General features: G+C 37.5%; 1 protein-coding gene across 2 annotated transcripts in view; it reads right to left on the bottom strand.

Annotated features, from left to right (window-relative positions):
* The window catches only part of LOC128223955 (centrosome-associated protein 350-like), a 99,058-nt gene that overhangs the window by 62,665 nt on the left and 21,925 nt on the right, over nt 1-14,468 (bottom strand). For both annotated transcript variants that reach the window (XM_052933475.1, XM_052933477.1), the window contains exon 5: nt 4,470-5,078. In XM_052933475.1, coding sequence (XP_052789435.1) covers nt 4,470-5,078 — 609 coding nt within the window. The remainder of the gene's footprint in view (nt 1-4,469; nt 5,079-14,468) is intronic.

Raw genomic sequence — 14,468 nt, 5'->3', positions numbered from 1 at the left:
ACCTTTCTCTCTGAAGTTATCCAATCTGTCTTCCAAGCCAACCCTGCTCTCTGAAGTCACCAAGTCTTTTTGTCAAGCCAACTCTGCTCTCTGAAGTCCCTCATCTGTTTTCCAAGCCAACCCGACTCTCTAAAATCACCCCCTGTCCCCCACACCCCTTCTGTTTTCCAAGCCAACCCGACTCTCTAATATCACCCCCTGTATCTGTCTTCCAATCCAGTATCTGTCTTCCAATCCAGGCCAGCTCTCTAAAGTACCCTCACACCCCTTCTGTTTTCCAAGCCAACCCGACTCTAAAATCACCCCCTGTATCTGTCTTCCAATCCAGGCCAGCTCTCTAAAGTACCCTCATACCCCTTCTGTTTTCCAAGCCAACCCGACTCTCTAAAATCACCCCCTGTATCTGTCTTCCAATCCAGTATCTGTCTTCCAATCCAGGCCAGCTCTCTAAAGAACCCTCACACCCCTTCTGTTTTCCAAGCCAACCCGACTCTCTAAAATCACCCCCTGTATCTGTCTTCCAATCCAGTATCTGTCTTCCAATTCAGGCCAGCTCTCTAAAGTACCCTCACACCCCTTCTGTTTTCCAAGCCAATCTGGCTCTCTAAAGTCCTTTAACAGTATTCCTCGCCAATCCAGCTCACTGAGGCCCCATTCTTCCTTGCCTACTCCACTCTCTGATTAGTGCCTCCCTCCCACCCCATCTGTTTTTCACCCAGACCTGGTGGGGCAATAGCACTTTTATCAAAAAGTTGTTATTTTTTTGAGTAACATAGAAAAGTAGATATGACTGTATCAAATTACGGAATGATTGTTTTGTAATTATAAACCAATGTCCCTTGAGTAACTTTATAGTAGAAAACTTGTGAAATTCAGTACACAGAATATCATGGTCATTAACCAAAAACAAATGACTTGTATCACATTTGTTTAAACTTGTGGCATGGTGTCTACTTCAATTATTTTTGATTTATCTACTAAAGAAGTGTTTGCAATATAAAAAGTGGTATGGAGTACTCTTTGCTCAAAAGAATTTTTGTCCAGTAAACTAGCTACTCATGCATGTAGCCTAAACTGTTGAAAACCATTAAGTTATTATCTTTATAATACTAGTTTATAACCAAGTTCTCATGAAATTGAGGCACAAACTCATGTTTTAAATTTGTACAATGAGTTCAAGTTTAAATAAAATAACAGGCAAATTTACAAGGTTGAAACGTGATCTGACATTATTTCCATGCATGATCCAATAGTCATGTTAGATTTTCTTATTGTTCTATATTCTGAATAGAATTGCCGTTTAGCTATTTTGGTGCTTTTTTTGTTATTTTAGAAAGCTTCAACGAAATAAATCTTTTCTTTTTTTTTACAAAAGAAGAAAGACCTGTACTTTAAAAATTGAAACATGATGTGGTATCTTTTATGTTACAAAAGAAACTTATGCACTTTTGTCTTTTTTAAATCTGCTCCTTGTAAATCGCAAGGCTGCAAATAAATTCCTCTTTAACACCTGTTCACAAAATATACGACCCTACTTCATTAAGTAAATGAAAATAATAATGAAATAAGGTCTCATTCAAAATTCATCCATAAATTATTTCATTTTTTATTACTTTTTTCACAAGTTCGTCACCTGAATGCATATAATTTACACATGAAAAATACCACTATTTTTGTAAGAACTCCTTAAGTCCTTTACAAACAAGAGATGTTTGTCAAACATTATGCCCCCTGAGCGCCAAGTTGCCAGAAATATTTGGACAATTGAATGAAATATGCATGGACTGAAATGACAGCTGATTTGTCATTGGATGCATATGAGGCAGGTCATCTACTTATGATAACTTAAGAAGGCAAATAAATGCCCAACTAAAATAGTAACATAAAAGAAAATCATTTCTATACAAACATTTATACATCAATCCCAATCATCTGTGCATGCATTAAAAAAATATGGACAATCAGAAAACCTTTTTTCAGCTTACAGTCACACTGACCTTGACCTTTGACCCACTGACCTCAAAATCAATAGGGTTCATCTGCTGGTCATGACCAATAAGCCTACCTAGTATGAGGTCCCTGGGTCAAAGCGTTCTCAAGTTATTGATCGGAAACCGTTTTTCATGTAACGGTCACACTGACCTTGACCTTTGACCCACTGACCTCAAAATCAATAGGGTTCATCTGCTGGTCATGACCAATACACCTACCAAGTATGAGGTCCCTGGGTCAAAGCGTTCTCAAGTTATTGATCGGAAACCGTTTTTCATGTAAAGGTCACACTGACCTTGACCTTTGACCCACTGACCTCAAAATCAATAGGGTTCATCTGCTGGTCATGACCAATAAGCCTACCTAGTATGAGGTCCCTGGGTCAAAGCGTTCTCAAGTTATTGATCGGAAACCGTTTTTCATGTTAAGGTCACACTGACCTTGACCTTTGACCCACTGACCTCAAAATCAATAGGGTTCATCTGCTGGTCATGACCAATACACCTACCAAGTATGAGGTTCCTGGGTCAAAGCGTTCTCAAGTTATTGATCGGAAACCGTTTTTCATGTAAAGGTCACACTGACCTTGACCTTTGACCCACTGACCTCAAAATCAATAGGGTTCATCTGCTGGTGATGACCAATACACATACCAAGTATGAGGTCCCTCGGTCAAAGCGTTCTCAAGTTATTGATCGGAAACCATTTGGTATTCCGACCGACCGACCGACCGACCGACAGACAGACAGACCGACCGACCGACCGACCGACCGACCGACATGTGCAAAACAATATACCCCACTTTTTTCAAAAGGGGGCATAATAAAGATTCATTAACAAACTGCCGTTACCAATTTCTTTTATCATAAATACTAGGGGTTCAGCCAGGTTTTAAAAAAAGTTGGTTGCTGCAGAAAATGAACAGGCCAAGGTGCTATATATATAAGGCCTTAAAAAATACTTTGGTTCGGGTAACACGACCCTACCTACAAAAAAGATGTCTGTTCGTCAAAAAAAATAAAATAATAATAATAATTTCCCTCTATGATAACAATAATGTTCTGACAGAAAGCCTTTTTTTTATTTTATTTAACAGCTACCTCCAGCCAGCCAATCATAGGCCTGCAAAAGTGTTTGATAAATCTAACACACAACTGTTTTTCTGTCGGATATTTCAACTGGTAAATCTCGTGCAAATCGTGCACCTACTTAAATGTTACAAGGACATTCTTAATACTACAGAAATGTTTGTTTCCTGTGCTTTCCTTACATTTTTCTCATACAAATGTATGGTATCGGACTGAGAAACAAGCAATACACTTTCTGTTGTCTAAGTCGGATAGATCACGAGTAGCCGTTTGATATGGAATTATATATAATTCCATATTAAACGGCTACTGGTGATCCATCCTATACATTTACAACCTACCCTACCTGTTTATTAAAAGGATGTAACCCTAACCAAACAACAATGGGGGGGGGGGGGTAAAAGGGCACATTGTATCCGACTGTGAAATTATAAAAAAAAAAAAAAATATATAAAATTGACAACAAGTGCCAAATGTCAGAAATGTTTATTGAAGAAGTTTTAAGGTTTCAGAATGGTGCAAGCTTTGTGTATTTATAAAGAAATTGAGGCGCAAGCTCATGTTTTAAATATTTAAACTTTAAATAAATAATAAGCTTTAAAAAAAAAAAAAAGGAAATATATATTTGATTATCTTGAACATTTCAATTCTAAAATGGGAGAAGGCTGCCCATGCTGGTCCCCATGAAGGCAGAGGAGTACAACCAAAAAAGGACAGTGTGAAGCACCCTTCAAAACAGCTTTAACTAAAACATTATCATTACCTAAAAATTCAGACCACATTGGAGACACATAAAGTGCAAATTTCTAAACCACTTAAGACTCTTCATAAGTCTAAGGGTTTTGTTGAATATAAATGCTCTTTCTCCAAATTGAATATATCTGAAAACATATCATAATTGCTATCTTTACATATTATCAAGCAGTGTAAAAAATAACAAGAACTATTATCTCCTTTTCAACAAATAAAATCAGGGTGTCACCATATGTCAGAGCTTAAAGCAAACAAAACGCCTGCATGACATGCAATAATTTAAATTATAGGCTATCAGGATGGTCGTGATGATCATGATGAACATGATGGCCGTGATGAACGTGATGATGATGATAATGATAATGATAATGACAATGACAACTACAACGATGATAAGTTTTTGATATTATATTAAACATTTATAACTCACCTGGATCAAGAGTCTTAATTATGTCAGAGCTTAAAGCAAACAAAACGCCTGCATGACATGCAATAATTTAAATTATAGGCTATCAGGATGGTCGTGATGATCATGATGAACATGATGATCATGATGAACGTGATGATGATGATAATGACAATGACAACAACAACGATGATAAGTTCTTGATATTATATTAAACATTTATAACTCACCTGGATCAAGACTCTTTATCCCTTTAAATTTCCGCCCACGCCCGGACTCACTATCCGAGTGCGATGTGTCCGATATTCTTCCATCCATGTCGGCCGATTCTGGAACAAGGTCAAGAAATCGAGATTTTCGCGAACCAGCACTGTTTACTGATTTCGTGCTATGCCTAGAAGATCCTGGTACAGTAACACTTACATGAGTTAAACCACTCTCAACACCTGTTCGTCTCGTTGGCTCAAAATCACGTGTTAAATTATTATTCAGGAAATTGATCTCAGTTTCCCGAATATCCCTTGAATTTGTCAGTGTTGATTGTTCTTCAAGCAAACTTCCTCCTATTCTTGGATCTGAATATCCATTGTTAAGTCGACCATTTTTGTCTCGAGTTTCACGCACCCTTACGTGATCTGAAAATTCAACATGCCGACTGTTTACACCGCGCGTTTTATGGGATTGACCATCATGGGTACCATACTTTTTCTCTTGGAGTTGGATTGGTGGTGCAGACTTTTTCTTAAGCGAGGCAAGACCATTGCTCCCTGCCTCTTTCGATGACGATGGTTTCTTCTTACGATCCACAGCTACGTCATTTTCTTCTACATACTTGTCCCCTGAAAAAAAACAAGAAAACAAATTGTCAGAATAATGTTACTAAGAAGGCTTGCATGTACAGACAAGCATGCTTACATGCCAGGGTGTCACTCTGAAATTATGACTACATTTTGGTGTTAAATGTTTTTTCCCCAAAAATTTTTGAAAGGGGGTCAGGCCCATTGTTCCTATATATATATATACATAAATGCAGACTAATAAGATTTTTTTGATTTTTTTAAAAAGCCTATCTACCCTTAGTAACCTTTTGAAAGGGATGTAACCCTAACCAAACTATTTGGGGGGGGGGGGGAATGTCTGTCTTCAAATGGATTAAATTTCCTTATTAATTTTATTAATTAAATTTAAATTAAGAAAAAAAAAAAGTGAAATAGAATATGTTTCGGTATCACATTAACCATTACAGTTTACATAAATAAAATAAGCTTAATGCTAAAATTATCTTCTGTGCATGTTTTTATATTTTTATTTTTTTATATATTTGACAAACCCATTGAAAAACTCAAGATATTATCATCCTTAATGAATAAGTGGGTGGGGTAATCTACCATGCACCAATTTTCACTAGCTGTCAACGAGATTTTAAGTGAACAATGACCAATTCATTTGCACACAAACTGGATTTATTTTCATTTACATAACAAACATTGCCAATTTCAAATCACTGAATTTGCAAAATATCATAATCTTGTTAGCAGATTATAGTGATTGACGGCATCTCTACCGCTTTTGAATGCCTTCCTGAAAACGCTTTGTTACCTAATAAATGGACTTTGTCATCTAGTGTTACATTATAATTAATCAATGACTTTCTCAATGTTTCAAATAATGCCATTCAGTCCAACGAAAAATGGATTTTTTCTTAGGACATGAAAATGGAGAATATGGCAAATTATGACAACATGACTGACAACACACCAGACAACATAATATCCCTATGTCATCTGCCATGCTAGTTTATACTAATTTATTTTAGTTTTTTCCGTGCCAGTTTCCTATAAAAAAAAAAAACTGGACCCGTATTCACTTACCTCTCGGAGTCTTAGACTCAGACAAGTAAAAATTTGTTTTGTTGTAAAAATGCTATTACAGGAGCAAAGTTCTATGGTAAAAATGATACAAATAATCTACAATCTGGCACACAACTTTTGTCAAAATAAGTTATATACTATATACAGTCAAACAGGCATTGGCTCGAACTCGCTTGGCTTAAATTTCTCGTTTGCTCGAACTGGATATAAAGGACAGATTTCTACATACTTAAGGTAAGCATTCCTGCTTGGCTCAATTTTTTCGAGGCATGAGGTATTTTCGCAGTCCCTGGCAGTTCCGGCCAACGGGGTTTGACTGTATTTTGAAACATCGAAGAATTCAATTTTCCGAGCCCGAGTCTAAAACTCAGACCCAAGATATTATGGGCCCAGTAATCAGGTGATGTTTTTGAGGCCATGGGAAATTCATTTTATATAGACCTGTATAATAGTCCCAGCACTGAAAAGCCACCCTTTTTCTCCATAAATTTCGAGAACCTGTTACCCAGATAAAGAAACCAGCACTGGTGTCATTAGGCAAAGAGAACTTTCCTCTCTGTTGAGGATATAACCCACAACCTTTTGCTTTACTGGCGGATACTTATGCCCCTCTCATCTTGTTAATCTCCGGTAGCCAGGTGCAGAGCCAGAACCCTTTTGGGTGGACAGCAAAAGTGTCCTAGCCAGGTGCAGAGCCGGAACCCTATTTGGGAGGACAACAAAAGTGTCCTAGCCAGGTGCAGAGCTGGAACCCTGGAACCCTATTTGGGTGGACAGCAAAAGTGTCCTGGCCAGGTGCAGAGCTGGAACCCTATTTGGGAGGACAACAAAAGTGTCCTAGCCAGGTGCAGAGCCGGAACCCTATTTGGGAGGACAGCAATAGTGTCCTAGCCAGGTGCAGAGCTGGAACCCTATTTGGGAGGAGAGCAAAAGTTCCTTAGCCAGGTGCAGAGCTGGAACCCTATTTGGGAGGACAGCAAAAGTTCCTTAGCCAGGTGCAGACCTGGAACCCTGGAACCCTATTTGGGAGGACAACAAAAGTGTCCTAGCCAGGTGCAGAGCTGGAACCCTATTTGGGAGGACAACAAAAGTGTCCTAGCCAGGTGCAGAGCTGGAACCCTATTTAGGTGGACAGCAAAAGTTCCTTAGCCAGGTGCAGAGCTGGAACCCTGGAACCCTATTTGGGAGGACAACAAAAGTGTCCTAGCCAGGTGCAGAGCTGGAACCCTATTTGGGAGGACAACAAAAGTGTCCTAGCCAGGTGCAGAGCTGGAACCCTATTTGGGAGGACAACAAAAGTGTCCTTGCCAGGTGCAGAGCTGGAACCCTATTTGGGAGGACAACAAAAGTGCCCTAGCCAGGTGCAGAGCCGGAACCCTATTTGGGAGGACAGCAATAGTGTCCTAGCCAGGTGCAGAGCTGGAACCCTATTTGGGAGGAGAGCAAAAGTTCCTTAGCCAGGTGCAGAGCTGGAACCCTATTTGGGAGGACAGCAAAAGTTCCTTAGCCAGGTGCAGACCTGGAACCCTATTTAGGTGGACAGCAAAAGTTCCTTAGCCAGGTGCAGAGCTGGAACCCTGGAACCCTATTTGGGAGGACAACAAAAGTGTCCTAGCCAGGTGCAGAGCTGGAACCCTATTTGGGAGGACAACAAAAGTGTCCTTGCCAGGTGCAGAGCTGGAACCCTATTTGGGAGGACAACAAAAGTGCCCTAGCCAGGTGCAGAGCCGGAACCCTATTTGGGAGGACAGCAATAGTGTCCTAGCCAGGTGCAGAGCTGGAAACCTGGAACCCTATTTGGGAGGACAACAAAAGTGTCCTAGCCAGGTGCAGAGCTGGAAACCTGGAACCCTATTTGGGAGGACAGCAAAAGTTCCTTAGCCAGGTGCAGAGCTGGAACCCTGGAACCCTATTTGGGAGGACAACAAAAGTGTCCTAGCCAGGTGTAGAGCTTGAACCCTATTTGGGAGGACAACAAAAGTGTCCTTGCCAGGTGCAGAGCTGGAACCCTATTTAGGTATACAGCAAAAGTTCCTTAGCCAGGTGCAGAGCTGGAACCCTATTTGGGAGGACAACAAAAGTGTCCTAGCCAGGTGCAGAGCTGGAACCCTATTTGGGAGGACAGCAAAAGTTCCCTAGCCAGGTGCAGAGCTGGAACCCCATTTAGGAGGACAACAAAAGTGTCCTAGCCAGGGGCAGAGCTGGAACCCCATTTAGGAGGACAACAAAAGTGTCCTAGCCAGGTGCAGAGCTGGAACCCTATTTGGGAGGACAGCAAAAGTTCCCTAGCCAGGTGCAGAGCTGGAACCCTATTTGGGAGGACAGCAAAAATGTCCTTCTTACTATGGTTTAAGCCTGCTTTAAAAAATGGCTTGGTGCTGCAGTAGATGGTCAGGGTGCTTTTAAAATAAGTGTGAAAAGGACGCATTGTAACTAATGCCAGGGCTAAGAACTTTATATATTTTATATGAATGTGAATAAAAATGTAATACCAATTGTGTTTAATTGAAGTCATATTAGGTTTTAACTGCAAAATATGTCCAGTTTGTATGTATTTCTAATCATCAGATTTAATCAAAACAAAAAAAATATTTGACAGTCTAAAAAGTATTCAATTCCACAAACCCATCAAAATTCAAATTTATGCCATAATTTCTCTTAGACTATTGCTAGATGAAAAATAATCAATTTTTTTTTTTTAATCAAACCAATCTGCAGGTAATTTCAACCAGTTCATTTAAGTTCTTATGTGATAAGATTATTATCTTGTTATTTTTTTTCAATTAATATGAGAATTTACCTTTCATCGGTAAAGAAAATATTATGCAAGCAGATGAATGATTTTGCATTTCAGAATTTGATTATGCAAAACTAACAAATCTTATTTAATTGTGAAGTTCACATTATATGAACAAAATAAACATAGATTTACCTACCTAATCGTAGGTTGCTAGGAGAGGGATGTTGACAGTGTTACACATACAGTGTAAGGGGGCGTAAAGCAGTTATATAGAGTAGTGATTTAACCCTTGTATTTTGACTTAATAGCAGAGAAGTTACCCTGTATTTTGACTTAATAGCAGAGGAGTAACCCTGTATTTTGACTTAATAGCAGAGAAGTTACCCTGTATTTTGACTTAATAGCAGAGGAGTAACCCTGTATTTTGACTTAATAGCAGAGAAGTTACCCTGTATTTTGACTTAATAGCAGAGGAGTAACCCTGTATTTTGACTTAATAGCAATGAAGTTACCCTGTATTTTGACTTAATAGCAGAGGAGTAACCCTGTATTTTGACTTAAAAGCAGAGAAGTTACCCTGTATTTTGACTTAATAGCAGAGGAGAAACCCTGTATTTTGACTTAATAGCAGAGAAGTAACCTTGTATTTTGACTTAATAGCAGAGGAGTAACCCTGTATTTTGACTAAATAGCAGAGAAGTTACCCTGTATTTTGACTTAATAGCAGAGGAGTAACCCTGTATTTTGACTAAATAGCAGAGAAGTTACCCTGTATTTTGACTTAATAGCAGAGGAGTAACCCTGTATTTTGACTTAATAGCAGAGAAGTTACCCTGTATTTTGACTTAATAGCAGAGGAGTAACCCTGTATTTTGACTTAATAGCAGAGGAGAAACCCTGTATTTTGACTTAATAGCAGAGAAGTAACCTTGTATTTTGACTTAATAGCAGTGGAGTAACCCTGTATTTTGACTTAATAGCAGTGGAGTGACCCTGTATTTTGATTTAATAGCAGTGGAGTAACCCTTGTATTTTGACTTAATAGCAGTGGAGTAACCCTGTAATTTGACTTAATAGCAGTGGAGTAACCCTGTATTTTGACTTAATAGCAGTGGAGTAACCCTGTAATTTGACTTAATAGCAGTGGAGTAACCCTGTATTTTGACTGAATAGCAGTAGAGTTACCCTGTATTTTGACTTAATAGCAGTGGAGTAACCCTGTAATTTGACTTAATAGCAGTGGAGTAACCCTGTATTTTGACTTAATAGCAGTGGAGTAACACTGTATTTGGACTTAATAGCAGTAGAGTTACCCTGTATTTTGACTTAATAGCAGTGGAGTAACCCTGTATTTTGACTTAATAGCAGAGAAGTAACCTTGTATTTTGACTTAATAGCAGTGGAGTAACCCTGTATTTTGACTTAATAGCAGTGGAGTGACCCTGTATTTTGATTTAATAGCAGTGGAGTAACCCTTGTATTTTGACTTAATAGCAGTGGAGTAACCCTGTAATTTGACTTAATAGCAGTGGAGTAACCCTGTATTTTGACTTAATAGCAGTGGAGTAACCCTGTATTTTGACTTAATAGCAGTGGAGTAACCCTGTATTTTGACTGAATAGCAGTAGAGTTACCCTGTATTTTGACTTAATAGCAGTGGAGTAACCCTGTAATTTGACTTAATAGCAGTGGAGTAACCCTGTATTTTGACTTAATAGCAGTGGAGTAACACTGTATTTGGACTTAATAGCAGTAGAGTTACCCTGTATTTTGACTTAATAGCAGTGGAGTAACCCTGTATTTTAACCTAATAACAGTGGAGAAACCCTGTATTTTGACTTAAAAGCAGTGGAGTAACCCTGTATTTTAACCTAATAGCAGTGGAGTAACCCTGTATTTTGACTTAAAAGCAGTGGAGTAACCTTGTATTTTGACTTAATAGCAGTGGAGTAACCCTTGTATTTTGACTTAATAGCAGTGGAGTGACCCTGTATTTTGACTTATTAGCAGTGGAGTGACCCTGTATTTTGACTTAATAGCAGTGAAGTAACCCTGTATTTTGACTTAATAGCAGTGGAGTGACCCTGTATTTTGACTTAATAGCAGTGGAGTAACCCTTGTGTTTTGACTTAATAGCAGTGGAGTAAATCTGTATTTTGACTTAATAGCAGTGGAGTAACCCTGTAATTTGACTTAATAGCAGTGGAGTAACCCTGTATTTTGACTTAATAGCAGTGCTGTAACCCTGTGGTTTGACTGAATAGCAGTAGAGTTACCCTGTATTTTGACTTAATAGTAGCAGAGCAACCCTGTATTTTGACTTAATAGCAGTGGAGTAACACTGTATTTGGACTTAATAGCACTGGAGTAACCCTCGTATTTTGACTTAATAGTAGTAGAGTAACCCTGTATTTTGACTTAATAGCAGTGGAATTACCCTGTAATTTGACTTAATAGCAGTGGAGTAACCCTTGTATTTTTACTTAATAGCAGTGGAGTAACCCTATATTTTGACCTTATAGCAGTGGCGTGACCCTGTCTTTTGACTTAATAGCAGTGGAGTAACCCTGTGTTTTGACTTAATAGCAGTAGAGTAACCCTGTATTTTGACTTAACCCATTTCATTCGGGATACACCTTTTGGTGTAGTTACCCTTTACATGCGGGATACACCAAAAGGTGTAGTTTTTGACGTACTGAACTTTCACTTTATTTACTTTCGTTTTGGCTGTATTGTTTCCGGTTTATACGTTTTCCGGAATGACCGGATGTTATGCGCAGATAGATGCGCAGAAAATTTTAATGAAATAATTTTAAAACTCAAAAATCGAGTTAAATTTAAGCTTTTTATTGCGATTTTGATGCAAATTTTTGTTGAAATGGATAGGACTTTCGACCACAGTGACGATAGTGATATTGGGATGGTTATAATGACGAAGTTTATGTGAATTTGTTTGATACAAACAGAAGACATATTAAAACATCGATAGAAATCACAAACTATGACATTTGCATTATTTGGTGGAGTTTTTATGACGATCTTAAGGAGTTCTAGAATGATTGAATGACAAAGAGGATCACCCCAAGGTTTCCAAGTGGGAATACAAAGAATGGTGGTCCTAAAGAACAATATGACCCAAGAAAGCCAGGATATTGCACTACTGTCATTTATCAATAAAACTGTTATGGGGGCAAGACTTCTGGACCTTACTGGTTGAGGATTCAAACTGCTATGCCAACCAACATCGCGATGAACATCCACCCGCCCGATTTGCTCCGAAGTGGACATGGGATGATATAAACTGTTATAACTCTTTATAGATTTAAAATATATGCATAATTCTTTCTGCATTTTAAAGACAGATTAATTTAGAAACTTTCATACATTGGATTATGTGACATTAGAAAAAAATTATGTGTGATTTTTTTGCTTTCAATTGGTGCATATTTATTTTTTGGTGTTTTTTTTTTTCATCATCACCTGGTTAACTTGCAAATAATAATTTATTTAAAATCATTTGCTAATAAAACTTACATAAACATGTGCAGATTTTTATTTCCTTTCCAAATATGTAATCTTTATTGGGTCTTGTACCAATAATAAAGAAGTTATTAGTGTTTATACAACACAATGGTCATAAAAGGGCAGCTGGCTTATCAGTCATTGGAAAATGCCCAGATATTCAAGGTATCATATCTAACTGGGTCTCAGAATGAAATGGGTTAATAACTGTAGAGTTACGCTGCATTTTGACTTTAAAGCAGTTAAGTAACTCTCAGGGCTCTAGCAAGGTTGGGTGAAGTACTGGTCATTTATAATGCCATTCGGATTGTTTCAAATGCTTAGCTGTCTTTGTTTTTGATTCATTGTAGATGCTATTTGGAGATAAACTATAACAGGTTAGCAAGTACACAATAGTGCTGAGCCAAAAAGGATACATTCTTTTTATGAGCATTCCCCATTCCATATAGTAAAAGCAATCAAAGTGAATGTGACAATGTAAACATAAAATGAGGTTTGTGGTAAAGCACAAACCTTTATCAGGTGTTACCATAAGTATTACTTCTCCTAAAAATCTCCCCACTTCTCCCTAATTTGACTGGAGGGAGAAGTCATTTCTCCCTAATTTCAGCTTAGTAAGAGCCCTGCATGACCCTGTATGTTTAGTACAAATTTTATGCACAATATTCAAAAATTAATTTGGTCACCTTCGAGCATTTTAAACGTAAATTGTCTAAAGCAAAATTAATGATTCTTTTGCAAATTAAAAACCATTACCATTTATCATACTTAAAATGAATATGAAATAACAATTAAATTGCACATTGGCATAACCGCAATATAATATTTTCAATCAATATATCACTTGAATAATTCAAATGAAGTTCTGTTTTCAGTTATTAAGAATGCATACCCTTAAAATTGATCACTAAAATTATCTGGCGTTTCATATTCCACAGAACAAGTGAACAATAGTTTATAAAATAGCTTATAAAATATGCTTTCCTAAACAATCTATTTCATAACTTGTGAAAATCTTATAAACTTTATCTAACACAACTTTCTGCAAGCATTTGCATATCTTTTATATAAAGTCTTCAGCTATAATCAGGATATTAAGTTTGAACTCAATAACTAATACTTGTATTTCAAGAGTATTGTTAATACCAACAAAACCTTACCAAAATTAATACTCGCTCTAAAATTACCTTATAGGTGTCCCTGCAACTATTCCTCAATTTATTAACACAATAAATAAATAAATAATCCCTATTGACTGTTTCACACTGACATTGAAAACTTATAATTTATCCCCACAACGTGAAACGAAAAGAACTTTCCTCACTGTACGGTCTGAAGTATTGGAATTTCTGCACATGTCCATAAAATGTGAGAAATTATCGAACACTTACCCGAGTTAATATTTTAAGGTCACTAGATTTGACAAGCAGTAAGGTAAACAGCCACATAGGTATATATATACCTTGTTATCGTTCAATATTGTCCTACGCTGAAATCAATCACTCCAAACATTGGATTTTAACCACAGCTGACTTCACCCTGTATGTGTCGGAGTTTTATTGTAGTTTATTGTACAGCGCCTTTTGTCTTTTCTGCATAGAAAGACAGGCCACCATCCGATGATATCTTAATAATTACAAACCATTGTTCCGTTAATTTGATTGAAATTTTATGTTTTTCTTCATTCAGAATGGTTGTAATTTAGATATAACATCCACATGTTTGGCTTGTCTATTATGTGAACATCAATGATAGTAGATCCATACAGTTTATTTGATCATGTACTTAAGGGTTTTTTAAGCCCATAGTTTATAGTTCATTTTAGTTTGATTCTGAGGACAGCTGAGAGCTTATTTGAAAAACTCTCAATTCCCCTACCTCGGTATAAACCAGTTTAAGTGTCTTTTTTTACAGGCCATGAGAAGTACCCCTTGTGGGGTTTGTACCCAGGACCTCTTGGGGGGAAAGGCAGACACCATATGCAATAGACAACGCTCACCCCTAATCATTGAACTTAGTGATTAATATATACAAATAAATCTTAAATTTTCAATTGTGAGCACTTCTTTGCTACTATAAAGAAATGCCATTTTTTT

Source organism: Mya arenaria, chromosome 17, assembly GCF_026914265.1.
Source record: "Mya arenaria isolate MELC-2E11 chromosome 17, ASM2691426v1".
In the NCBI taxonomy this organism is placed as follows: Eukaryota; Metazoa; Mollusca; class Bivalvia; order Myida; family Myidae; genus Mya; species Mya arenaria.
This window is presented reverse-complemented; position numbering and strand designations above follow the sequence as displayed.